The following is a 26,440-nucleotide window of genomic DNA, read 5'->3' as shown; positions in this document are numbered from 1 at the left end:
TGCGGCGGCGGAGCCCCGGGGATGCTGCAGCCTGCCCCCGGGGGGGGTCCCGCCCTGGGGGGACGCGGCAGGACACGGTTGCCGTTGCGGGGAGGTGGGAGATCCACCCCGGCCCCTTCCACCCGTGGGCACGATTCCCAGCCCTTCTCACCCTCCTCTGGGACACGCGAGGGGGATGCGGGTTTGGGGACCGGGCTGGAGGCTGCAGCCGGGCTAGCTCTGGGGGCGCGAACCCCCTTCCCCGTGCCTGGAGACCCTCCTCGGGATCTGGGGGACCGCAGCGCCGGCGCCTCCCGGGGCCGCCGGTACCGAGCAGCCGGGCCGGGGCTGCAGGGGAGAGCGGGGAGCCGCGGCGGCTCGGACCCGTCGAGGGAGCCCCGGCCCGTTCCCGGGGGGCGGCGGGGGGCCGAACGCTGCCCAGCGGCGGGGGCTGGAGCCGTCGGGGCCACCGATTTCGTTGTGGTGCCCAGCGGCCCCGAAGCGCCGCGTTTCACCCCCAAAACGAGCGCGGGGGCCGGGGAGGGAGCGGGCCCGGGCCCGAGGGTGCGTCCCGTCCGCGGCCACCGGCAAGGGTATTTCTGCCCGTTTCGCTGCTTTTTCGTCGTTCCCGGGGGCAGGTGCCCGGGTTTGGGTTTGCCAGGGCAGGGGACTGCGGGGGGCTGAACCGATGCGTGTATGTGTGTGTATGTGTGTGTGTGTGTGTGTGTGTGTGTGTATGTGTGTGTGTGTGCATGCGTGTGCATGTGTGCTCGCCGTGTCCCTCCCTCCAGCCACCCCACCCCCGGGGAGGGGAGGGAAGGAGGGGAGGGGGGGGGCTCCGACGGCTCGCCTCGCTCCGGCAGCCCCAGTCTCTCCGCCAACGTCAGGGAGGTCATTAATAACCAATTAGGAGGGTCAATGAAGCTCATATATAGCCGGGCGGGAGCCGCCGAGCGGCACGGAGCCCGGCCCGCCGCCCGCGCCCCGCCGCGCCCGGCCCGCCCGCCCCCATGATGGGCTCGGTGCTGCCCGCCGAGGCGCTGGTGCTCAAGCCCGGGCTGAAGCCGCAGGGGCTCTCGCTGGCCGAGGTGATCACCTCCGACATCCTGCACAGCTTCCTCTACGGCCGCTGGCGGAACGTCCTGGGCGAGCAGCTCTTCGAGGAGAAGAGCAGCCCCAAGACCGCCTTCACGGCCGAGGTCCTGGCTCAGTCCTTCTCCGGAGGTGAGTGCCCCCCCCCCTCCCCGGACACCCCCCCCCGGCCCCGGGACCGGCTCCCGGCGGCCCGCGCTCCCCAAGCGTGTAATAGCAGTTGACTGGGGTCTAAGAAGGGCTTTAAATTCATTTGGTTAACTTGGGCTTGACCTGAGAAAGTTCCCACTTAAACCGCGGGCTGGGCGGGGGCCGGGGGGGCCGGGGGCGCCCCGCATTCAGCCGCCCGGGACAATGTCTTTTCTCTCGCCCCGGCATCGCCGGGGCGTCCCGGCTCCCTTTTCCCCCTCTCGGATTTCTGTTCCTCTCTTAATTTACCATGAAGGCTAATTCCATTTCCATTCACGATATGTCAACCATCTCATCTCCCCATTTTGTAAGAGGAATTCCTGGGCCCTTTTAAACAAGCCCTTGCGCCATTCAGGCACAATGTACCGCTACAGCATTCCTAAAGGACTAATGAATTTAGAATTAGCAATTTCTTTCTAGTTGAGTTTAATGAATGCAGATCACTTTAACAGCATGACAAATTGCTGGATGGGCCGAAATAGACACCATTTAACCTCCTTTCTCAGCCCCGCTCCCTCGCCCAGCCCGGGCTGCTTTTCCCAGGTACCTCCTCAGTGCCCGGGGGGGACCTTGTACCGCTCTGTAGGAGCCCGGGTGGGCGTTTAAAAGGCTCAGACCCGGGATCTGGGCTGGGAGCGGGGAGGGGTCCCCGCTGCCCCCCTCCCCGGCACCCCCGCGGTTGGTCCCTTTTCCGAGCCCTGTCCCCCGCCCGCAGAGGTGCAGAAGCTGTCCAGCCTGGTGCTGCCGTCGGAAGTGATCATCGCCCAGAGCTCCATCCCCGGGGAAGGGCTCGGCATCTTCTCCAAGACCTGGATCAAGGCTGGCACCGAGATGGGACCCTTCACGGGCAGGGTCATCTCGCCCGAGCATGTGGACCTGTGCAAGAACAACAACCTCATGTGGGAGGTAACGACCCATTCCCCCGTACCCCCAGCCCCGACTGGCCTGGGGAGAGGTAGAGATGGGGTGCTGGGGCCTGGGGCCTTTGTCCAGCCTCCCCGTGCCTCAGTTTCCCCGTTCATGCAAAGATCTGGCTTCCTCCAGGGCAGGCGGGGTTGGGAGACCCTTGGGGCAGGACAAGGGCCAGGCTTCTTCAGCCTTTCGGGGTGCAGCCAGCTCTCGGAAGAGCCCTGGAACGCTGCCGCTTGTGTCCAAGGCAGCAGGATCACACCCGGTCCTGCCCTTCCTTCCCCGTCGTGGTCAAACAGCCGGCTGGCAGCTGCCTGCGCCGGGCACAGCGGCAGGAACCAGCTCTGCCCTGTCCCCCGCTTTGTCCCAGCCCTGGCGCAGTTAACCCCGAGGGAAGCCGTGGGGTTGGGGGGATCTGAGCTGCCACGACATCGCGCATTAATGCCCAGCTAGTAGAGGGGTTTTCCCCCCCTTTTCTTATATTTTTTTTTTGTTTCACTGAGTGTCAGACTTGCACTTCTTAATTATTATTATAATTTTATGCCTAATAGAAACTTGCCTCATTTTTCTTGCCACCCTGCAAAGCGTCTTCCTCCAAGGGCTGGGTCTGGCAGGCGCTTTCCCCTCCACCCAGGGGTGCTCCTGCGAGAAGCTGCGGGGTGCTGAGTAGCCCCTTCGGGGTGGACTGCCTGTGGGGCTCTGCTGAGAGGGAGACTGAGGCCGGGAGCTGGGTTATCCGGGTGGGCACAGGCTGATGGGGCCAGCCATGCCCGCCCAGCAAGCACAGGGCACCCTTCAGCCCCGCTGCGGATGCTCCGGCACCATGAAGGGTTCGGGCACCTTCCAGCTGCTGGTAGGGTCTCAGCCCCGAAACCGCGCTGGCCTTGAGCTCGGCCCTGGCTGGGGACTTCACCCAGGAGGTGGAGGGGCTCAGTCCGCTGTGGGCAGCATCGCTACCAACTGCTCTCCCTGCCTCCCAGGTCTTCAATGAAGATGGCACCGTGCGGTACTTCATTGATGCCAGTCAGGAGGACCACCGCAGCTGGATGACCTACATCAAATGTGCACGGAATGAGCAGGAGCAGAACCTGGAGGTGGTCCAGATTGGGAACAGCATCTTCTACAAGGCCATTGAGGTAAGCAGGGCCAGAAGGCATCTGGGGTGGCCGCAGGAGGGGAGCAGGGTGCTGGGACCCCCGACCCCGCAGACCCTTCCTTGTTCTTTGGGCTGTTGCTGGGGCATATGTGGGAGCACAGGGCAGCTCTGCCATCCCTGGCACCAGACCCCCTCCCCAGACAGGTAGGCACCATGAGGAATGGCTATTGCACGGGCTTCAGGGAGCAGCAAAGGGCCCTTCTCTTCTCTGTCCCCTTTCCGTGGGATCATGGGGTGATGTGTGCTGAGCAGAGGGAGAGCAAACGCTGTCCAAGATGGTTTTGGGATGTAAAGCATAAGAGCTGCAATCCTGGCCCAGGCAGGGCTTTGGGTAGGAGCAGGGTTTTGGTGGTCTCTTGAAAAATGGGGTTTTGTGCACAACCTGCTTCTCTGTAGCAGAGGGAGGTTTGGGGGTTTCCATGAAACGCGGGTGCTGAGTGCAGGTGCTGCGCCTGACCCTGCACTGCTTTTATCTGGGGGTCGCAAGCAGCTCCGGCTGTAAACGGAGAATGAGAGGAGGATGGGGGCTGCAGGAGCCAGGCAGGGAGCTGCAGAGCGGGCGGGATGCAGGTCGGTACAGCCGTGCCTCGGGCTCTCTGCAGTGGGGCTGTGGGGAAGGGACTCATCCTGCCCATGTGCTGCTGTATGAAGTGCTGGTGGGTGCTGGCCTGGTGGGGCAGCGGGGGCAGGCGCTGGGTCCCAGGGATGTCCCAGGGCACAGGCTGCAGTGCTGTGGGGTAAAAGCTGGAGGCACCCACAGCTCCCCACGGGAGATGCTGGGGTGGGGGTGGGTGTCTGGATCCCCAGCGTTATTGATGCCATGTGCGTACAAGTCACACAGTACCAGAGGTGTGACAGTGGGGACCAGCCTTGCTTGTGTACAGTGTCCCCACAACCCGATGCTGTTGCAGGTGGAGGAAGGTGGGTAGCTCAGGGAGGTTTCCCTGTGCAGCTGCTTCGGCTTAGAGTCACGGAGGGACCATGTCCAGTTCCACCCCAGAGCAGCACTGTGGGACTGTCCCTCTCCAGTACCGGGGCCTGAGTGTCACCCGCTCAGGAGCACAGGCTCCCGCGCTGCCCGCAGCTGGGAGAGGGTCTCAGCTGGGGAAGGGGCGAGCGCTGGCTGCTCCATGGGTGGGGGCAGCTCCCCAGGTCTGCCTGAGCCCTGCGCTGGCTGACGGAGGGGCAGATGCTCACATGCTCCATGGCACAGGACCGTGGCCTAATCCTGCATTGATCCAGCATCAGGGCTGGGTTTGGGATTGCCACAGTGGGATGGGAAAGGCAAGTGGGTGGGTAAGAAGAGAGCAGGTTATTTTCTTCTGCAGCGGGAGAGTCCCATGTGCCTCTTGGGGCTCTGCTGCCTTTCCCCGTGCAGCGCTGCAAGCAAGAGCCCCGAGCACCTCTGTGCTGCTCTCCCCATCCTGGATGCTCATCTGTAGGCTTCAGCTGCACCCAGTTTTAAGATCTGATATTCCTATGGGCAGCTGTGCCTGTTGTGACAGCAGCTGAATTGTTTTTTATTACTGTTCCTACATTATGCAAATAAGTAAAATAATCCCGGGTAGCCGTGGTGGAATTAGGAATTCTCACACCTTGTGCATGCATGGACGATGGGGCAGGTAAGCCAATATTTGGGGAGGTGCCTGTAGAGGTCCCATATAGTCGTGGTCAATCTGCAGGCTTGCTCCTGGGGCCGTAGCAATGAGCACCGGAGCAGGATGAATTTAGTTCCCTTGGCACAAGCAGCAAAGTTGAAAAGTTGAGAACGCTGAATCCCGAGTGACAGGGAGGTAAAAGTGGGGATGAAGGGTGCCTGCTGTTATGCTGCAGTGTGCTCCCCGGGCACAGCAGGCACCCGGCAGTGTTCCTGCTGCTGCCACCACCGGGTCGACATGGGTCCCTCCGCACCGGGAGGAGCAGAAGGGGCCAGGGCTTTCAGTGTGAGGGTGCAAGGAAGGGAAACATGGAGTGTGCGAGGAGCTGGGTCACAACTGGGCACTACAGGTCGAGGATCTGCATCATTCATGGGCTCCCCGTTCCCACCTGTGTAACATGCCTGCAGGCACACGTGCGTGCACACACACATGCAGTCCTAAACCGATTGCTTATTCGGACTCATTGGAGTTTGTGCACCCAACAAGAAAAGGAAAAGCAAGAGAGGATTTGCCTTTTGTGGTTCTCTCTCTGCGCTAGGGATTAATGAGCAGAGTCACAGACACACAAACACAGCATCCTGCACTGGAGCGACCTCCCCCCTCATCACCCACCCCTCCTGCCCTGTCACCTCCCTCACCACAAACCCTGGACTGGGGGTGCAGCACCAGCCCTGGACCAGCTGGACCAGCTCTGTCTCGGGCAGGGTACACCAACACCAACTGAATGTAGGGGTGCCCGCTCTCACCAGCAGTCTGCCGTCACCCTCCACCCCTACCAGCTGGGGGGCCCCTCCACACAGCCTGCTGCACCCCCTCCCCGGCAGGCACCGTGAGCTGCCTGGCCCGTCGCTCTGCCTACCTCTGCTGTGCCATAACCCCAGCACGGTATTTCTTAGGATGCCTTTCCAACCTACCCACCACAAAATCAGATTTACTGGGTGCCTCTTTTGATATTTGCCTTACATATTTTCATGTGTTTTGCCCGTTTCTGCCCTTACTTGCTAGTTTGTTTTTCCTGTCTTCCTCAGCAATTCCAAGTTGCTGCTGCTGGAAAATCAAGCGAGGACAGTGAGTTTTGGACTTTGATCTAAAGGCCGCAAGATTCCTGGGGGGCAATTTAAATTGCTTTGGGGTGTATGCACATGAGTGCTCACCCACTGCTGGCACAGGCACACCAGCTCCAGCAGAATAAAACATGCACACACACACGTATGCACGCATGCAATGTATTTTATCCTTTCTATTTGCTTGTATTAAAAGAACTCGTTTTCTGTTAAGAGAAAATGACAGCAAGAAACAGAGCTGATTTGGGACGCAAAATGACACCAGCTTCCCTTGCCTCCCAAATTCCTGCTCTACAGCCCCAGTGAGGTCTTTATGCAGCTGGACACTTAAACATATGAAGTCAAATTTCCACTGCTTTCAGCTGCTTAAAATTAGGCACATTTTCAGTACTCGGATGATCTAGCTTATGGTCTGTGTTTCATGTGGATGATGCTTTTCTTGGACTACCCTGCGTATGGAAAGCCATCCTCTGAAATGTAGGACTTTCCCATTTGTAAATTAGGTTCTTAACACTTAGGGACCTGCAAGGGGGAAAAAATGTGTGTTTTTTAATACAGTGATGTTGTCGGTGTTGCCTGAACTGGTTGGAGAACATCTGTCTTCCCGGCCACGGCTGCTTCCCACAGGGAGGCTTGAGCGGCGTTACCTGGCTGCTCACTTGGGCTGCTCTGGCAGTGTCGGGACATAACGGGAATAACAAGGGAAGGAGAAATGCTATCGTTTCAGGAAAATGGGAACATGGGTGGTGCAAAAGCCCTTCCCTGGCCCTATAGATCTCCTTGGGCTGTTGTAGGCGTTGCGGCTTTGGTGTGGGATGTAAGCAGCATCTTGCCCCTGAGCCACACTCTCCTATAGCAGCCCCCGAGCTTCCCTCCAATCCCTGGGCTGGTGAGCCCTTTGCTGGCGCTTCTGCATTTCCCCCTTCTTAAATAAGCCCCAGCAGGGTCGAGTGGGTGATGCTGCCTGTGCCCTGCAGCAGGAGGGTGCTGCTGGCTCTGTCCAGGGCCAAAAGGCTCCGCAGGAGCACTGAGCCAGGGCATGTCACGGCTCCCTGCTTTGGTCTCTGTCACTTGTGCCTTGCTGTAGTCTGTGGGTCCACAAATGGCTTATTTCTCTGTGTGCCACCATGTCCTCCTCTCCCCAAGCTGCAGAAACCTCTGGGTTCTTTACTCCAGAGACCCCAGCTCCATCCCTGTGCTCTGTAGCTGGTTATTTGTTTGTGGTGGTGTTTGTGGCCTGGCCTGGGGAGAGCCCGGTGCAGGTTTGTGCCAGTGGTGGATGGTGCTGAGCTGTGCCGTCGCCTCCAGTGCTGCAGCCTGGGCCGTGGCATGCCTGCCCGCAGTGTGCTGGGGACAGCTGGCAGGTCCCAGACGGCAGCAGGGTCTCGCAGGACGTGGGGTATAGCCAGGGTAGGTGTGAAGCAACCAGCTGAGGATGCATGGGGAGCCATTCATCACCCCGCTTGACACCGCTCTCTCTATCTCTCTTTCTAGATGATTCCTCCGGATCAAGAGCTGCTGGTCTGGTACGGGAACTCCCATAACACCTTCCTGGGCATCCCCGGTGTGCCAGGGCTGGAAGAGGAGCAAAAGAAGAGCAAACATGGTAGGTAACATCGGAAACAGCCATGAGCGCAGCATCCCCCCCCCCTGTTCTCTGTTCACCCTGCCCGCAGGTCTGAGGCCATGGGGTGGGGATGGGGCAGGGACATGCCAGGCAATACGTCAGATCCCCCAGCTCCCTGGGGACAAACATAGGGACTGTGAGACAGATCCTTACAGCTTGAGCAGGTCCCCAGTGGCCCGGGGGGGTTGCCTCCAGGCTGATTTCCCCGTGGCTATTGCTAGTGTGGTGGCCAGCAGCTGCTGCCCGACTCAGCCAGGCAGGGAGGAGCACGGCAGGTGTGTAAGCAGGAGGAAGGCAGCCCCAGCGTACTGTGAAACGCCGAGTGGATGCAGCTGCCTACAACCCTTCTCTGCATTTAACAGATCTTCCCCAAGTCACCATCGCAGGAGGCTTTTCTCTCCTCGGGTTTTTGCTTTCTGCTAGTCTTGGTGGTTTCAAGACGCTCCTCTGCAGGCAGGCAGAGGAGCTCTTGGGCACTTTGGGGGGATGCTGCGTTTGGAGCTGGATTCCGTCTGTGCTCCCCAGCCCCACTCCCCGCTCTGAGAGCGCTGGGTCGGAGCCCAGCAGAGCAGGGGAGAAATTGGGACCCCTGCAGGGACAGCGTGCTGCTGCTGAAGAGCCTGGGCTGTGTGCTGGGGGTTGCTGTGCTCACCCCTCCAGGTCTGCTGGCAGCCCAGGGAGGGGAAAAGTGCTTTTTGTGCCCATCTGTAGGGGAGGCAGGTCGGCTTGAGTGTTCCCCCTTACCTAAATTTGGGTGAGCCCCTTCCCAAAGCCCTAAGTGCCAGCCTGTGACCCCACCCTGCCTGGGATGGGGGTCTCCATGAGCAGGCACCCCCGGTGGGCATGGAGCCAGCGAGGGCGCACAGAGCGGCTGTTTAGGGCAGCCAGCACCTTGGGGGTTTGGGGAGGGGGTGAGCTGCTGTGCTGGAGGGCAGTGCCTGACTGTCCCCTGCTGTCCCCAGAGGACTTCCACGCGGTGGAGACAGGGGCCAGCACGACCGGGCGCATGCGCTGCGTCATCTGCCACCGCGGCTTCAACTCCCGCAGCAACCTGCGCTCCCACATGCGCATCCACACCCTGGACAAGCCCTTCGTGTGCCGCTTCTGCAACCGCCGCTTCAGCCAGTCCTCTACCCTCCGCAACCACGTCCGCTTGCACACCGGCGAGCGTCCCTACAAGTGCCAGGTTTGCCAAAGTGCCTACTCCCAGCTCGCCGGGCTGCGGGCACACCAGAAAAGCGCCCGCCATCGGCCCCCCAACGCCTCCCTGCAGGCTCACTCGCCAGCCCTGCCCGTGCCCCATCCTGCATCCCTGGCCCATCACATCCCCACCATGGTGCTGTGAAGCCCTGGCGCGGCAGCGGGTCTTCGGACAGCAAAGACTGGCGCTGAGACATGCAGTGAACGGGGTGGGGGGCAGAGCTGGGCAGAGACAGGGCTGCCTTGTGTGTTGAGGGGGGGTGCCGTTCTGTTTTTGGAGCATCGCCGTTTGCATGGGGTTTGGCAGGGGCAGGCTGTTCGGTGAGCAAGGGGACCCCCCCCCGGCTCTGCAAGCTGCTGGCGCAGCGGCACCGTGTGGGATCCTCCCCTGGGAGATGTGGGGTGGGGTGGGCTGCTGGTCCCTGGGGGTGGCAGGGGGGAGAGGGGGAAAAGGACACAGCAGGATGTCCTGCGTGGATTTGCTGGTGCGCTGGGGGAGGGCTGGGGCAGCCTAAAAGCTGGGCCTTGATGAGTCACACCTGGGTTTTACAGATAATTTGATGGAAAGAAAAGCTGTTCTTATCCTTCTTCCTCTGCTCCAGCGAGTGCCCAGCAGACACGTGCCCCATTGACAGGCTGGCACAGCCCTGTTGCAGCCCCCCCATCCATGCCTGGTTACCCCAGGGGCAGCCTTGGGCCTGGTGGCCCTTTCCAAGGGACACGTTTCCCTCCTCGGGAGCCCCGATTTAGCAAACAGTTGCATTTTCCCCCCACCCGAACCCCCTCGCCTGCCTTCCTGCAGCCCGAGTCGTGCTTTGGGGTTTGCAGCCCCCTCTGAGCGGTGCCGTGGGCAGGGGGACAGGCCCCCTGCCGGGGGACACCCCCAGCACGACGTGCTAGCTGGAAGCACCCATCCACAGGCCGGTTTTTTGGGGGACCCTGTGCTCTGCCGGGCTGTGTGTGCCTGCTCCAGCCGTGGGAGCAGCGCTCCCCGTAGCCGTGAGGGAACATTTCAGCTGTTACTTCTACCGTCCTCTGGGGACAGAGAAAACCCGTCCTCGGGCCAGCTCTGTCCCCAAGGGCAACTCTAAGCGCCCTCTGGAGTCCTGCCACGTGCGAGAGAGAGCAGGGCTGTGTACCATAAAGCTTGAAAGAAGGTATTCTAATATTAATTATAAGTCTAAGATGTATAAAGTTCTCACAAACTGTTTTACTTCCAGAAAGAAAAAAAACAAACAACCCGTCACTTTAACTTTGTAAATATTTATGTAAACATTATTTACAAAACTTTGATATTATATATTATTTGATTGTATATGTACACAGTGTAAATACATTTGTACCTCTCTTGTATTCTAAATAAAAATTACTTGGAACATTTATCATTTAGAAGACGGATAGCATGGAGAGCTTTATTTTGTTACATGCCAGGGGAAGGACGTAGCGGTTGGGAGGACTGATGTTTTAAAGCAGGACAGTAATAGGTGAATAAGGAGATGTAGCATTGCCTGTTGGACCGAACAGTGCAGCTGGGAAGAGGAAAGGTCAGCTCTGGGCCACAGAAGCTCCTTTACAGGTCTGAAAGAAAAGGGGTGTGCGTTGGCTAACTACAGAACCAGGGGTATTAGCCGGTCTGGTACCTCCCTGCCTCCATGTGCACAGTCTATTTGAAACAACAGCTGTTGATATCCTTTGGTATCTTCCATGAATTAACGGTCATATTTCAGCTGTGATGGGCTACAGGTGCAAGTCTTGTTTGAAAGAGTGATGCTTGATTGTGGTCCTGAGGATGCTGAAGGACGTTCCTAGCTTCCTTTTCCTTGGTGTTTTCCCACCAGCTCCAAGAGCCTAACTGGTGTTTGAATTAAACGACTAAAACTTCCACACAACGTGCTATTTACCATTGGAACAGCTTTGCCAAGGAAAGGGGTAAATTCCCAGCCCCTCTGAGATGTTCCAGCCAGGCCTGGGCGCCCTCCTCCCTGCAGCCCCCCTGGTGCGGGGGGGGGGGGCACACCCCGAGCCCACCTGCCCCCTCCGAACGGGGTTCAAAGATGACCTTCAGATGGGGGGCACAACCAGGGGGCTCCCCTAGAAACTGGGGGTGTTGCTTCGCGCCAGGCCAGCCGCCCCCTGGGGCCGCCCTTCAGCCGGGGGTGTCGGCCGAGGCGGGGTGCTGGGGCCCGGCGAGCCCCCGGCTGGCGGCGCAAGGGGGGGCCTGGCTGGCTGGCTCCCCGCTCGGTGCCGCTGCCTGCCCCAGGGGCTGCAGGCGCCCTGCCCTCACCAAACATGACCCCTCTCTCCCTAAGGTTCCCAACGCAGCGAAGCCCACGACCGCTCTTACTGCCAGGAACCAAAATGGCGACCCTGAGGCCTCACGGCCGCCCTCACTCAACATGGCGGCGCCGGCGCCTCAGGCTCCTTCTCGCCAGCAGTTAACATGGCGGGCGGAAGGCGTGTGCGGATGGGGGCGCCGGCGCCGCGCCGCCCGCACTCAAGATGGCCGCCATCACCATGCGGCTGCCGGTGGTCCGGCGGGCGGTGGGGCCGACCGCGCCTCGGGGCGGCGAGAAGCACCTGGTGGCACCGGGGGACACGATCACCACGGACACGGGCTACATGAGGTGGGGGCGGCGGCGGAGGGGAGGCGGCGGGGTGGGGGGCGGGCCGGCCTCGGGCTCTCCTCAGGCGGCCGCTCTCTCCGCAGGGGCCACGGCACCTACGTGGAGGAGGAGAAGCTCATCGCCTCGGTGGCCGGCGCCGTGGAGCGTGTCAACAAGCTGGTGTGCGTCAGGGCGCTGAAGGCCCGGTGAGCTCCGGGGGCGGGCGGGCGCCGGGCCGGGCCCCTTCCCGGGGGGGCGCTGCCGCCTGACGGGCTGCTCTGTCCCAGGTACAACGGCGAAGTCGGCGACATCGTGGTCGGGAGGATTACGGAGGTAAAGCTCGGTTGTTCCCGGTGTGCCGTGGGGGAGGTGGAGGGGTGGCCCGCTGGGCGGCCGGCCACCAGCTGGCGGGCCTTGGGCCCGTCCCGAGCGCTTCTGCCATTCCCCAGACCACATCAAATCCACACATGGCGTGAGCGTGCGGGTTTTGAACGGCACAGCGCGGCCTCCTGCGGCTCGGCTGGCTGCCGGGCTTCCTGCTGCGCTGAAGAGCTCCCGTTCCGTTTTTCAGTGTGTCTCAAGAGATTATTTTTCTTCCCCAGGTTCAGCAGAAGCGGTGGAAGGTGGAAACGAATTCCAGGCTAGATTCGGTCCTGCTGCTGTCGTCTGTGAATTTGCCTGGCGGGGAACTGGTGAGCGTAGTTCACACAGAGCGGTGCCAGAGCCCCATCTCCTGCTTCCATGGCAGAAGCTGAGGCACCGGGCAGCTCTGGTGCCCTTCCCGCAGTTGGCACAAGGGTGGTGTTGGGTTTTGTGAGTGGGCCTGTTGTGCTTCTTTAACTCTCAGTGTTTTTAGACATAAACACATTAGCAATCTTAGGTATGCTAGTCGGCTTGACTTTCCTTCGGTGACCTGCTTGTGTTTTGTGTGACATCCAAAGGTCCCCCCCGCAGCGCAGATGTTAATTGAAATTGTTTTCTCATTCCGAGCGACATGTAACTCTTCGTGCACTGTGCTTTTCAGAGGAGGAGATCAGCAGAAGATGAGCTTGCGATGAGGGACTACCTGCAGGAAGGGGACCTCATCAGTGTATCCTTCCATTGCTTGTGCTCAAAGAGAAGAGCCAAGAGCACGGGGAGAGCAGCCGGACCTCGGCTAGCCTGGCTGGCAGCGAGAGCTCTGCTGGGGCACCAGTGGCTGTTGGCACTGGGCAACACCAGGAACCTTGTTTCCTTAAGTGGCACTGACAGGCAGAGGTCCAGTCTGTATTTTCTGATGGCGCTGTATCACTGCACACCCGCAGTCTGAAATATGGGAAGGTAGGTTGTTCAAAAGCACTCGATCTTGGTCTAATTCTGCTCCAGTTGCCTTGTATAAGGCTTTTTGGAGGGATTTTTTTAAGAAAAAAGCACTGGAGTAGAGCAGGATGTTGCTGTAACCCATTCCTGCAGGTTAGAAAGAATCTTAGCTCCTACATGGGAGCACCGAGCAGTTTCCCCAGAGCAGAGGAAATGCCCTTGACTTTCCCTTTGTGCTGCTGCTCTCCCTGTCCACAATTACAACCTGCGAGTCCGCTTTTCCTCACTAGCCGCTTGGGAATTAAACCCTGGGGAGAAAAATTCTCTGACTCAAACTTCATCACTCCTCTTTTGCAGGCCATTGCCCCTGTGACTTGTTTCTCTCTCCAGGGTTCTATTTTAGGCTTTACACAGTTGGCATTTATCTCTGGTTTTGTGCATTGAAATAAGCCAAGGGGCCACTGGAGCGTAGGCTGCAGTTTGGGATTACCAGACCAAGGGTATTAGCACTTAAAAGATGAAAGCGAAGTGTGCTTATTGCACAAAGGATGAAGGACAGTGATTGGATTAAGAGGGAAAGTGTTCTGCTAAATTGGGCCTCTCGCTCCTCATTTTTCTGCAGGGATGGTTGATGTGTAGTTATGATCAAGATATTATTAGCATTTGTGCTAAGCACTTAGGGTATTCTTCATCTTCGAAGGACTGCACAGGCATTAGCTAATCCTCCCAGCGCTCCCAGAAGCAGGCAGATTTTATATTCACTGTTTCACGGGGAAAAGGTGTTTAAATTGACTCATTCCTAGGCCAGGCATGGAGTGCATGTCGGTGACTTCTTGTTATCTGTTTCTATCTGTGTGTCTCACATATGAGTCATGGTCTCCTCTTCAGCTTGCCCAGGGTGTGCTCGTTCAGGTCTCACCCTCCCTTGTGAAACGCCAGAAGACTCACTTCCATGACTTGCCCTGTGGTGCATCTGTGATCCTTGGCAACAATGGTTTCATCTGGATCCACCCAACGCTGGAGCATAAAGATGAGGAGGCAGGGGGCTTCACCACCAACTTGGAGGTGAGGGTTCAGGGAAGATGAACCTTCTCCCAGTGATGTTTTTTTTCAGTCTAACGGTCAGAGGTATATGAATAACCTGAGACTTTCAAGATGTCAGGTTCATGGCAAAGCTTTTTTACAGTAGGCTTGCATTACTTCCCTGTGTATTCATGTCGTTTACCTCTGTCTTTCCTCAGCCAGTTCCCTTGTCTGACCGGGAGGTGATCTCAAGGCTCCGAAACTGCATCGTGGCTCTAGTTAATCAGAAACTGATGCTCTTTGACACCAGCATCCTGTATTGCTATGAAGCATCCCTTCCTCATCAGGTACAGAAACCAGTAGCATTTAGTCTATTCCGCACCATGGGGAGGGAATGGAAAGGCCGCATCAGTTGCTGCTGCAGGCAGTAAGTTAGGCGGTAGGGCTTCCTTTTGGCTTTACAAAGCATCCTGTAGTAAGTGACAGTACGAACTTGCCCCCTTCTGCATAACATAAATTGCCTTGCGCGTTTTCAGGGATAGTTTGAAGGGTTCTGCCTCTGGCAAAGTCCAGCTATTCCTGTATTGACATAGGTCCATCTTTTGATAGATGTGTATCCCTTGCTGGGATTACGGACCCTCTGTGATCCGTGTGAAAACAGTGTTAAATTTGGGATTGTGTGAGGGTACAGTGCACTTTAAGAACAAAGAAGCAAGTGTCACGTATTGTATAGAGACCGGTCTTCTGTTTGTATCCACATCCTGCACTGCTGGAAGGCTCCTTCAATTTGACCTCTTGCTGTATAGCTTTTCCCTGATTTCTGCCAGTGCCATTGCTGGCAGTTCTCTTCTCGGAAACGGCTAACATCTGAATTATCTTCTGCTTTCATTCACAGTGGCAGCCTGCTCAGCTAGATGGGATGTTCTTTTCAAGTGTACTTCTTTTTCAGTCATCTCTCCACTTCCCATATATGGGTGTGTGTCCTTCAGGAAAGACTGGGTGTTGTCAGTAGCACCTCCTTTGATTTCTTATGGTCTCTGTAAGAACTGCTAACTCTGACAGAGTTGACTTCGCTTTGGACCCTCTGCCATAGTCTTTTTTGACCACAGCCCTCTAAACTCACTGCTCATTGCTGTGTGTCAGGGATCCTTGTCCCCACGGAGTGTGCAGTAGTAGTTGCTTTTTTGGTGCCAATGTTTCTCTCCTTTCCACTCCAGATCAAGGACATTCTCAAACCAGAGGTGGAGGAGGAGATCGTTCTGGAAACCCGACAGAGGCTGCTGGATCTGGAGGGATAGGGCACCTGGCCAGAAGCAGTCATTTGAAGTCTCAACATGGCAGCTCTTGATTCTCAGTATTTTTTTTTTCCAGTGTTCTAGTCCCCAACATTCATTCCACACTTCAGAAACCATGAAGATTCCTCATTTAACTCCTAGGATACCTCCTGAGCCCTTTTCGTACAATAGTACTTAAGTACAATAGGCTTTTAGTGCAGCAGCCTGAAAAATTGATATCTGACCTTTATGAAGATGCAGCTGCAACTGGGACATACCTGATAGCACTCGTTGCTGTGTCTTGTGCCCCTGAACTTCATGCAGAATGATAGAGAGGAAGGAACATGCTTTGTTATGTTTCTCTCTTCCGCCCCGCCCCCGCCCCCCCCCCCCCCCCAAAGGCTCTCTAAATGGGTTTGATTTCCCTTTACCATGATACAGATCTGTCACTGTCCTCTCACGGAGAGCTCGTTTTTAAGACTGCAGATCACAGGTATGAGTCTTTAGAGAACAGGAGTACCCACACCCTTGGCTAACCATGTTTTGGGTCAGGCTGTTTGTGGCTTAATGTCTCAAGGGTATGAGATGGTGTGTGGCATGATGTGGCTGTCCACATGTGCCGGGAGCCATGGGCAAGCAGTGTCTTACTAGTCTGTGCATCCTGCTGGTAGCTTTTTTTATGCCTGATGTGGTGAGCTCTTCCTCTGAGGAGGCTCCAATATTTTATATGAAATACTGTACATTTCAATAAATTTTTTGAAAGAGATGAGTCATTCGGGAGCGTGTACATTAGCTTGTCTTTCTCCAGAATTAATTGGGTCTAGCTTGAGAGCTACAGTTGGCTCAAGCTTCCTTGTGCCGGGACGCTCAGAATGGTTGCAATGTCCTGTTTCAACCGTTGCTGTTCATCCCATTCAAGCAGGACTTGACCCTCCTCTTCAGTATATCTTCCGTGCAGAGTTTCTCTGTGAGTAGATTGCTTGGCATTGTTCACAGTGGCTCTCTTAACATTGCTTTCCTGCAGGATCCCACAGAGAGGTGAATCATGCAGCAGCTGTGTCTGGGAGATGACGGGGAGCCCAGTATGACACTGGGTGAAGATCAGTAGCTAGAGATGGGCATGCTGAGCCAGGTGTTGGCCGTCAGTCACTTGTCTTCTCTGTGCAGAATGGATGTGACGCTTCCCTTAGAGCATCCTCTCAGATCTCTGTTGCTGTATTAGAGCTGTTTGTGTTACATATGTATTGCATATAGATATTGTATTTGTGTTGTGTTAGAGCTGCTTGCATCACAGTGCTGTAACTCCTGAAAAGGATGAAAAAACAAAATGTCTACCCTGACTGTCCCTGAATCTAATTCTAACGTTGAAAATTCTCATGCTTGCCCCAGGGAAAAGGAAAAATTATTTGCTTAATTTTTCCTGGGAACTAGAAATGCCCTTTGTAGTTTTTCACCTAGTTCGGACTGCTCTGCCTGAGGCCGGAGTAAGCACTAGGTGGCAGCTTCGGATCGTGTCTGTAGCAGTGACCTTCTCCAGCAGCTCTGCCTCACTGCCCTGCAAAATAGCAAAGACTGGATGTCTGCCACCAGTGCTGCTACCTAAATACTAGAGCATTATGGAGCTCAGTGGCTAAGGACAAGCAAGGACATGGGTAATCTGTTCAGCTGCTGTGCAACCCAAACTTCTGCCTGTGCTGCCTCTCCGAAATCGTACTTAACTTTTTGGGGATAGGGGTGGAGTTCTCCACATAAGACCTGGGAATTGTTATTTTGGAGTTTTACGAGGATTCCCTAATAAGTCTCGCAACAATCGCGTTCTCAAGATGACCTGGGAAATCTGAAAGTGAACGCTTGATGGTGACACTTCAGGTGTGTGCGTGAGGCTGGTAGCAGCATTATCCAAATCTGTGTGGACAGGAGCAGTGCAAAAAGGCTAAAAGCTTTAGCAGCCTCTGCAGCTTTTGATTAGAAAAGTACCTCTTTTTTCCATACCCAATTGCTGTAGTTTAGCAGATGTTTATCTTACTACCATATGGGGAGATTCAGGGATTTCTGCTGTAAGCCTTCTAGGTATAAACAGATTGGGGACATAAACAACGAGATAAAAGTATCTGATGTCCACTTTTCTTAAAGCATTTCTGAAGACTTTCTGAAGACTGATGGAGAAGTCTGTAGCTAATCCAGTAGATCTCTGCATCCCTGCCACTTGGATTTAAACAACTCTTCTGTCAGTTAAAGGGCAAAGGGGCGAAGAGACTGTACTTCACTACCACCCAGAGAGACTTGATATCTAGAAATGGTTCTGCTGAACTGGTACACAACTGCAAAGTGCTTCTCTGTCCTCAAGCAATGTCTCTGCACGCATCTTAACAGGTCAGAAGGGGGCTGGGGGGGTGTATATTAGGCTCTTGAAAGTGCTGTTGGTAATGTGGTGTAAATGTGTTGGGGAAGTATGCTCTGGAGGTGGTTAATTTAGAGTTGGATTGTGCTCATGGGTACCAAGCATGAGCTGTCAGACCTGCAAGGTGAGACAGTGCCAGGTTCTCATAACACAGATCTTGGGAAAAGGGTGCTGGTGTCTCTGTAGCAGGCTGTGTGGGCTGCACAGCTGAGTTGTTACATAATTTTTTTCCCTTTTCCTCTTCTTGTAATTTGTTTGTGGGGTCCCCCCACCCCTCTACATAGCAGTCTTTAAAACTGTGGTCTATTTCCAGGCTTCTTATTCTAGCCCTCTCTGCCCGTTGTGAACCTTTGTTGGTTATTTATGCTCAATAAATGAGTATACAACCTGAAAAACAATGAGCTCAAGATCTGCACTGCTTCAGCTCTGAGCTTTCAGATTCTTCCTGCATGCTGCAGCATTCCTGATATTTTGGTCTTCGGGATACTTTAAATGGGGGAGAGTATGTGACTCATCCAGTTCCCATGCTCCTGAATACCTGGCACTTTTGTTTTTAAGCCTAAGAACAAGAGCACCAGCTGGGAAGGTTTCGTTATGGATGCGGGGGACGACGACGACGACACACCCCCCAAAAGTCCCAGTATTTTCCTCTCTGCTGTGCTTCGCAAATTCAGCCAGCGTTGCGCCAAGCCCAGACCTGAGGTCTGTAACAAGGCTTCGCTGGCAGTTCCTGCAACACCATCAAGCACAGCTTTGGAAGCCGTCAGGTAACAAGGGATGACAGTGACAAACTTGCATGAGGAGGGAGAAGCTTCCTGAGCAGTTTTAAAGGTGTCTAAGAAAGGTTCTGGGCCATTTAGTGTTGATTTGGCTGAATCCTTGTGATTTTTCTCTCTCTTGACAAATAGCGAGGGCCACCAGTGCTCATCCATCTCAAAAGCAACTGGGTGTGCTTCTGGAGCTCATGGTTTCCACATGGAGAGGCTTCAAGTATCACTGTTCAGTCATGATCCATTATATGGCAAAGGACTTCTCCCCACTGCCCAGCAGAGATGGGTGTGCAGTTGGATGGGGTCTGGCATCTGTCTTAGCAAACAGGGAAAGCTCCAGCATTTCAGGTAGGTGGGGAAGCTGGGGTCCCTTTTTCCGTAGGCAGGTCCACACAAGAAGATGGGCAGGCAATCAAAAAAATGCCTTTGAGAGGGGAAGTGCTTGAGATGTAAAGGAGGACTCCAGCAAAACCAGTGCCCTCTTGAATTCTTGAAATAGTCTGTGGGATTTTGCTAGGCAGCTTCTAAGCAGAAAAGGTGAAAAGGAAGAAACTGTGGCTTCTTTGGTTTAAGAATAAAACCATAATTGAAAGCAGGGTGGGAAAAACTTAGGAAGTGTTCATTTTTATATGGGGAACTAAAATGCTCACGTAGCCATTGGAACAGCTTAGACCAATCTGATTTTTTTGGTCACCAGCGTCTTGACAGCGTGGAGCCTGTTTGTAAACCACTGCAGCACCTGCCTGTGCTGCTTACTTCAGGGTTAATACATGGCACAGACGAGCTTGCAAGTGGAGCTAGTAAACAGTTCCCTTGCTGTTGGCTAGCGCTGCCTGCAGAAACGAGAACACAAAATCACTCGTCTGTAGAAAAAATTTTCCTATTTCTTGGCACCAGTGTTTGATGCATGTACTAATATGAAGAATGGCAACCCTTCCCTTTACTCCCAGTAATAACCATTGGGATTTAAAATTTGTGCTAATGGGTTATTAATCCAATGACTGCTGCTTATTACGTTACTGTATCATCCGCATACAGTTTTGCTGTTCTGTTGAGGTGACTGGTGAAAATACAAAGCTGTGAGCAGACCCTAGAAGATATTGAAGCCCCACTGAGATTATAGGCAGTCTTGAAATGGTTGTTTCAGATTCCTGAGAACCGCTAATTAGTATGCTAAGGTTTATTATTTGGTAAAGAGGTTGAAGCTTTAAGATATTGTTATGGAGGAAGTGTCACCGGAGCTGTTTGTTTTAACAACCCACACTTAATGGAAGATAAATGGAGAAGGTACTGGAAGTTCTTGTATGAAATATATGGGACATACACAGGCCACATTCAAAGCTTGATTGAAAGAAGCAGTCTGTAGATTTTGTAATTTATTCTGTATTCACACAATCTTTCTGACTTCTCTAATTTAAATTTCTGAATTCACTGGGCAACTTCAAGTTTGTTAATGTGAGACGATCACGTTCACAAAAAATGGCAGCAGGGTAGGGGACACAACACAATGCCCTTCAGGAAGGAAAAGAGTGCCGATAATCTTGCTATGATATTTGGGAGTGACCAGCTGGCCCATCTGCCTGTGTATAGCCTCAGATTAACTACAGCACTGCTTTGGGAAACGCTTTTGGAGCAACTCTTGAGTAGAAAGAGGTTGGGGGCTGCTGGCAAAGAACCCGCCCTACTTTGGTGCTTATGATTGCCAAGCAGCAGCAGGAATGACTGACTGTTGACCTGAATGATAAATTCACACCAAAAAAAAAAAAAAAAAGTATGTTCATCTGCATAGATCTCAGGTGAGGCAGGGAGAAGCATATATACAATACAGCCTGTATTGTCCAGAACACAAGTCCTACTTACCTGCAATTACCTTTGTGTATTTTGGTCAAGGTCTTCTGAGAAATGCAGACCTGTGGTGGTCTTCTGGAGTTCACTCTGCTTCAGCCTTGCTGAGGTAGGAGAGATTATCCAGGATGCTCTAGTCAGACCCAGAAGGGAATAATTTTTTCAGTAAAGGATAGTTGGTACTGGTTTTTGTAACAGATTTCTCTCAGGCTGCTTGGCCTGGGTTGACAGGCAGCTTTGTTTCTTCAGTTTCCTTCAATCCATAAGAACTGAGCAGGGAGTTAGATCACTGCAGTGAGAAGCTGATCTCCATTACTGAGATAAACCTGGAGAAACTCTGCTCAGAGTTCAAGAGATGTGACCCTGCATTTGTCTCGGCATGTTGTACCAGAATTTCTCCTGCATGCATGTAGCACAGCCAGCCTCAGTACCTGCAGTTTGAGTCACTGATAGATAAATGCAATAGAAATGGTTTTGGGATCAGTCTCCTGGCTAAGAATTAGGAATGTAGGAACAGACTGGCATAGCGGAGGTGGAGAATCCCATAGGGCCATATGAAGTACTACATTTCACATGCTATTGTTGGAAGATGAAAAATACACGCCTGCCTGGGACCTTGAGTATGGTGTAAGAGACATGAGTATGTTTGGATTTGTCACAAGGGAGGAGTCGGTATAAACAAGACGCTCTGTGTCCAGATGGTTACCCTGAGCAGGAGGCTACTGCACAAAATTGCATTTGTGTGTTCTCCCGTTGTTGAGCGGGAGCAACCAAGGACCTTTGACCAAAACACGCTGACCTCAAGCGGCCGCCGCAACCTTCTTTATTCCCAAGGTGAACTGGAGAAACTGAAGGTCTGCAGCATCGCCGTCTGTGCTCTTTAGCTCAGGGAACGCTCGTGCTGCACATCTAAGGACACTATAGCGCAGGCTGAAGAACTTAGGGGTTGAACTTCTTTTTTGTACCAAACTGTGCATGAAAGTAGATGAATAATATATTTTAATTGTTACATTCATTGGCCTCTATGGCTGTTTTTGGCATCAAGTTCTGCATATGCTCTGGCAGCATTAATAAGGAAGCAAAGTCCTTTGTGCAAGCAGGGTGGCTGATCCCCGGTTGTGGAAAAGCTGATGGTTGTGCGCACAGCTGACCCAGCACAGATCTCTTCTTCCCTGTCCATCTCCGCAAGGAATCCAGGGTCCAGAGCTGGGCAGGGGCCCGAGGCCTGTGGGCAGGAGGAATTCCTGGCTGGCTTGAGGGCCGGTGAGCTCTCGTAGCCAGATCTAGGGGAAAACACCTTGGGTGGCCCTTGCTTGGGGGGTTTTGCTAAGAGCTTTCTGAGCCCTCCGCTAGCATTTGCTTGTGTGTTATACCAGGAAAGCCCTCCTCCACCTGTTATTTCTACCATCTTCCCCTTCATCCCGCTCCCCTGCTGGCCCCCTTCAAGTTCCCTCATCTACCCCTTTGTGCCCTCTCCATCCATGTCACCTTCCCCCAGCCCCCTTCATGCCATCCCCATTTCCCTCATGGCTTCACCCTGGAGCCACCTCGGTGTCCCCCAGCCCCCGGTTCCCTCATCCTCCCCCCGTTCCCCTCATGGCTCCCCTCGCCCTCTCCTTCACCCCTCGGCCCCCCCGGCCCTGCTCCGTCCCTCACTCCCCTCAGGGTTCCCCCTCACGGCCCCCGCCGCCGCGGCGCCCCCTCCCCGCCCCGCAGGCTCCCGCAATGGCGGCGGGCCGGGCGCGGGAGCGGGCAGCGGCCGGGCCGGCGGGAGGCGGGGGCGGCGGAGGAGGAGGGGCCGGAAGGGGATGTGACCGCCCGCCCGCCGGCCGGGGACGGGGCTGCGCCGCGCCGGGGGTTCCGGGATCTCCCTCGCCGCCTGCAGCCGCCCCCCGCCAGTCTCGCTCCGCGCCGCGGGTGCCCCCGGCGGCAGCTCCCGGGGTCCCCCCCCCCAGCCCCGTCGTGCGGCCCTTCGTCCCCCTCCCCCTGCCAGGCCTGGCGGGGTCCCCCCGGGGCGTGCGGCCGCCCGGCCCCGCCGCCCTCCGCCCGGCCCCCTCCGTGCGTCCCGCCGCGGCCGGCCCGGGCTCGGCCCCGCTCCCGCTGCCCGCCCGGGCCCTGCCCGCCGCCGGCCTTCCCCGCGGGGATGCGGCCGGCCCGGTCACCCCCGCCTGACCTCCTCTGGCAGCTGTGCAGGAACCGGCCTCCCGGAGCGCGTTCCCGGCCCCGCGGCCCGGCCGCGGCCCCCCGGCTCGCCCTGAGGCGGCAGCAGGCCGGCAGCGCCGCCACCTGCGCCGGCCCGGCGGCCCCCGCGCTGCTTCGACGCCACCATGGCCCGCCGGGCCCCGCCGGCCCGCCTCGCCCCCGCCGGCCCGCGGCTGAGGTAGCGGCGGTGCGGGCGGCCAGGCCTGCGATGGAAGAAGGCGAGGCGCTGTGAGGCCGGACCCCGGGACCCCCGGCCCGTCCCCTCCCCAAGGAGCCCGTGGGGCCTGCGAGGCCCAGAGCCGCCTCCGCTTCGCCTCGCCAGCTGACATGCTTTCGGCATCCTTGATCCTGCTAGACTTCAACAATACTTGAAGCCAAATACGTGTCTCTTTGGCCTTTGCTAACTCAATGCTATGCAAAAGAAAAGGAGGAGAAAAAAAAAAGAAACCTTGACACTGGTTGCAGTGGGAATGGCTGTTTCCTGCCCTGGGTGAGCCTACATGTGGTTTCTTGCTTGTGAGATGAACTAATTCTCCTTTACTCTGTGGAAGACGTGCTACGTATGGCAACTTGAACCTTCGGTAACGGTTGGTCGTTTCTAAGCAGTTGGAACTTTTAATTGCTTTTTTGCATAAAGTCAGCTAAGAGCCTTGCTGCTGTCTTAAAAGCACTGGAGGAATCTACGCTTGTCTTAATTCTTCGCCTCAAGTGACTTTATCACGCAGTGAGCATAACCAGTGCACCAGCCTAAAACACGTTCTCCTTCAAAGCTCCTTCCCAACCTGGAAGATCAGTGATCGCAGACTTCATCAAAAACTTCTCGTCCTGGGAAAGGCTGCCCATCCTTACTTTATGGGGCAGCAGCCTGGAAAAGTTCTTGGGGACCAAAGGAGGCCAAGTCTGCCTGCCCTGCACTTTATCAAAGGAGCAGGGAAGAAGGAGTCATCGAGGCATGGGGGCCCACACTGCAACGTCTTTGTTGAACATGGTAAGAGGTTTCTGTTGGTGTTTCTTGTGGTTTAAATTTATTTGCCGAGGTAGACGCAGAATGGATTTATTCAAGGGCACAGTGCAGATACAGAGATTGTACTTTATGGAAGTCTTTTGTTTTCTTTCCCTTGCTTCTTAATGCAAATCTTCTGTGATTGATTATTAAGAAAATAACTTGGGTCAGATTGCTTGAAACCTGGGGACAGGTTATTGTAGAGCTAAATGTAAAATTCAAGGAAGTAACTTTAACATTGTGCAAGTTTCTCATTTCTGCCTTAAGTATGTTCAGGTTTACAGTCTGGGAAAGCGTTTCATCCTTTTCAAGTTTTTTCGTAGGTACAGACCAACCACAGCTGGTGGTGATGCTATAGTCGGTGACAAGCATTCTTTCATTATCTTTACAAAAGGGATTCTGCTACTTTGGGAAAAAAAAAAACAAACCAACAACAACAACCCAAACAACAGACAAATTTCCGGAAAGTTTGTGGGTACTGCTGTTGTGAAAACTGGCTGGAATAAAAGTTTCTTTTTGATTTGCTTAGTGCATTTACAGCACTTCTGGTTAGTGGTTTCTCATAGCTGGTTAAATCTTCATCTTGTGCTGTGATGGATTTAAGTGCTAGAGGCTAAAAGTGCCCTAGGTAGGGAACTTGCCACTTGCTGGTCTTCAGCAGTTTGAGAGGGGACTGAGAATCTCGGGAAAGAAGCCACGTGAAAAAGCTCAGTAGGATGCAGAGGTAGGTTAGGTGAATGTTTCAAAAACAACCAAAGAGATTATAAACTGAAGGTATCTCTACAAAAGTGAGGCACAGAAATGCATTGTTTTGTTGAAAAGTTTTTGGAGTAATTATTGCTTTTGCACAATGCTTTTTAAATTATAATATTCTTTCAGAAGACATGCTACTGGCTGCTGTCTTTGGCTGGAGACTGGGATTTTGATAAAGCTTCTTCAACAGTTTAGTCCTCTTGAAGAAGTTAATCTGTGAAGAAAACAAAACTGCATCTGTAATCTTCATATAACTGAAACCTGGAAATATTTGCTGTGTCTGAGGACACAATCTAGTTAAAGTTTTGATTCGGTTTTGTTTTAGCTGGTCTTTGCTTTCAAACTTTCTCTCATTCTGTGTTTCTAGAAGGGCCCAAGAAATCGTATGCAATGTTCAGCAAAGAGACAAATGGAAATCCTGTGTATCTTGTACTGTGGTGAAATACTGTTTTGAGTTAACTCACTGCCATTTCTTTTAATTTCCTGTACAATGTTTGTGCACTGAGGAAATTGAAGATAATTAAGGGAAGGTTAGAGAATATAAGTGCTAACTGACCCTCTGGTGATAAACCTGCTGCTGGATTTTTCCAGGCCATGCTTTCAGTCCCGTGATATACCTGCTCCTCCACCCCCAGTGTAGTTGCTGCTTTTACTACTTTGAACAGAGTTTCAAGGTCAGATGAGATATAGCAAGAGTGCTAATGACAAGCAGTACAATATTCTACCTACCTTTGGTGTTTTGACGTAGCAGAAGAGCCAGAAATGCTCCTTTTTGATCATCTAACAGGTATAGGCAGATGGTAACTTCTTGCCAGTATGACCTGAGGTCAGAAGATCCTAGTGCGTTTGCAAAGAAAAATAGCATCTATAATGTCCATATGCCATATGTCCACAAGAGAACTCAGTGTCTTGATTTAGAAGAGAATAAACTTGAAAGGGGGCATCAAGGCCAGGACATCTGTTAAGAGAACTGCGAAAGATCACCCTCGCTTATCCACATGAGGAAAAGTTTCTTCCTTTGGGGTATATGCAATGGTTCTTCAAAGTACAGACAGTAGAAAGCTGTACCACTATTTGTTGTTCAGCTCTGTTTTGAGTTTGGGCTGCTCCTATCCTGCAAAATGCTATCTTAAAATATTTGAAAAAATACAGAGGGAAAGTTTCCCTCTATTTTTTTAGTTGATAATTTGTCTTTGAAATATGTAGTCTGACATACTTTGTACTTAATGGACAGAGTAGTGTTTAGTGTTTTCAGTCCTATTTAGATATGGTGCCATGGGCTGTAGTTCATAAAAATAGATTGGCATTTTTTCAGGGCTTAAATTTTTGCATGTTTGTCTTTCAGTACTTTTGTTACACAGTTTCTTCTAAATGCCAAACAGTGTATCTGGTTTCTCTGCCACACTGTGGGAACTAGTTTGTCCTAGGGAAATCATGTTTCTTGCTTTTCATAACTAAGAAATGCTTAAGGAGAAATTCCAGGGTGGGCTGCTTAAAGCAAACCCCTAGAGAGAGTCAAACTGTTAAAGGTACTTTAAAGCTCTTGTATTTTAAAACCTATGATTTTAAAAAAATTTAAAAAGCTGAGTTGGTAGTAGCGTGGCTCTCCTGTTATGGCTGCAATTTAGTAAAGCTATTTCATGGCCCTGTTTCAGTGGGACCACTAAACTTAAGTTCTACTGAGGCTCATTCAGCGGACACTTACCAGTAATTTTCAGAGCACTGAAGATCTTAGTTTCTTCAGTGGTGTTGAATCTTAGCTGAAAGCAGATACTTAGTGTAAGGCAAAATAACTTTCAGGGAAGTAATTCCATTTCTCAGTCATGGCACTCTCCATAGCACTCCAAGCTACTCATCGAGAGGGTTCTGAAAAGCAAGGAGGCAGCTGGCCAGAAATTGGCTCTGCTGGTGGTCAAAAGTTCTGTGAGAATAATGCAGAAAGGCTCTAAATTTTGTCATGACTTGACAATTGAGGAGTGCATCAAGGGCTGAAAAATAATCTATGGGCAAGTTTGGGGCTTCTTTCTTTGTATTGCTGCTTTCTGTGTTTTACAAGCTGGAGTTCATGCTGCTGTGGTTACCCTGGGCAGCAGAGTAGCCCTTGATAGGATTGTACAGATTTCATCTTGATGCAGATTACTTGATCTCTTAGGTTGCTTGCAAACTTGAAATTGAGAGAAAGTATAAAGGCAATGTTTGCCTCTTTCCCTTCTGCTTTTCTTGGCTGAGAAATCAGTCTGTAGTTACTGCTTTTGGGGAATATCTGAGAGAAGCAGTGGTCAGTCGAAGGTTAATGGGAAGGACTTTGTCCATGCATTTTAAAGTTTGTGTGCTAGTGTACCTTTCCAGAATGTTAATCCCAGCAAAACTCAAATTCTGAAAAGAAGGGACTA

General features: G+C 53.5%; 3 protein-coding genes across 4 annotated transcripts in view; all 3 read left to right on the top strand.

Annotated features, from left to right (window-relative positions):
- Positions 1–945: 945 nt before the first annotated feature.
- On the top strand, positions 946–9,272 carry PRDM12 (PR/SET domain 12). The gene is made up of 5 exons (XM_055816890.1): positions 946–1,203; positions 1,976–2,166; positions 3,150–3,305; positions 7,542–7,653; positions 8,637–9,272. The coding sequence occupies exons 1-5, from the start codon at positions 990–992 to the stop codon at positions 9,017–9,019; spliced, it is 1,056 nt and encodes a 351-aa protein (XP_055672865.1). The 5' UTR covers positions 946–989; the 3' UTR covers positions 9,020–9,272.
- Positions 9,273–11,330: 2,058 nt separating this feature from the next.
- On the top strand, positions 11,331–15,839 carry EXOSC2 (exosome component 2). 2 transcript variants are annotated; one of them, XM_055819821.1, is made up of 9 exons: positions 11,331–11,498; positions 11,582–11,683; positions 11,765–11,810; positions 12,080–12,169; positions 12,502–12,567; positions 12,729–12,797; positions 13,647–13,841; positions 14,018–14,146; positions 15,017–15,839. In XM_055819821.1, the coding sequence occupies exons 1-9, from the start codon at positions 11,374–11,376 to the stop codon at positions 15,095–15,097; spliced, it is 903 nt and encodes a 300-aa protein (XP_055675796.1). In that variant the 5' UTR covers positions 11,331–11,373; the 3' UTR covers positions 15,098–15,839. The 2 variants fall into 2 exon arrangements, with proteins under 2 accessions (XP_055675796.1, XP_055675802.1); XM_055819827.1 differs by having other exon boundaries at positions 11,334–11,498; positions 13,665–13,841.
- Positions 15,840–22,208: 6,369 nt separating this feature from the next.
- The window catches only part of ABL1 (ABL proto-oncogene 1, non-receptor tyrosine kinase), an 83,009-nt gene continuing 78,777 nt past the window's right edge, over positions 22,209–26,440 (top strand). The window contains exon 1 of the mRNA XM_005231200.4: positions 22,209–23,279. Within this exon, the coding sequence (XP_005231257.1) occupies positions 23,144–23,279 (136 nt within the window). The 5' untranslated portion in view covers positions 22,209–23,143. The remainder of the gene's footprint in view (positions 23,280–26,440) is intronic.

This window comes from Falco peregrinus, chromosome 1 (assembly GCF_023634155.1).
Source record: "Falco peregrinus isolate bFalPer1 chromosome 1, bFalPer1.pri, whole genome shotgun sequence".
Taxonomy (NCBI): domain Eukaryota; kingdom Metazoa; phylum Chordata; class Aves; order Falconiformes; family Falconidae; genus Falco; species Falco peregrinus.
The sequence above is the reverse complement of the archived record's forward strand: the minus strand, read 5'-3'. Positions and strand labels throughout refer to the sequence as shown.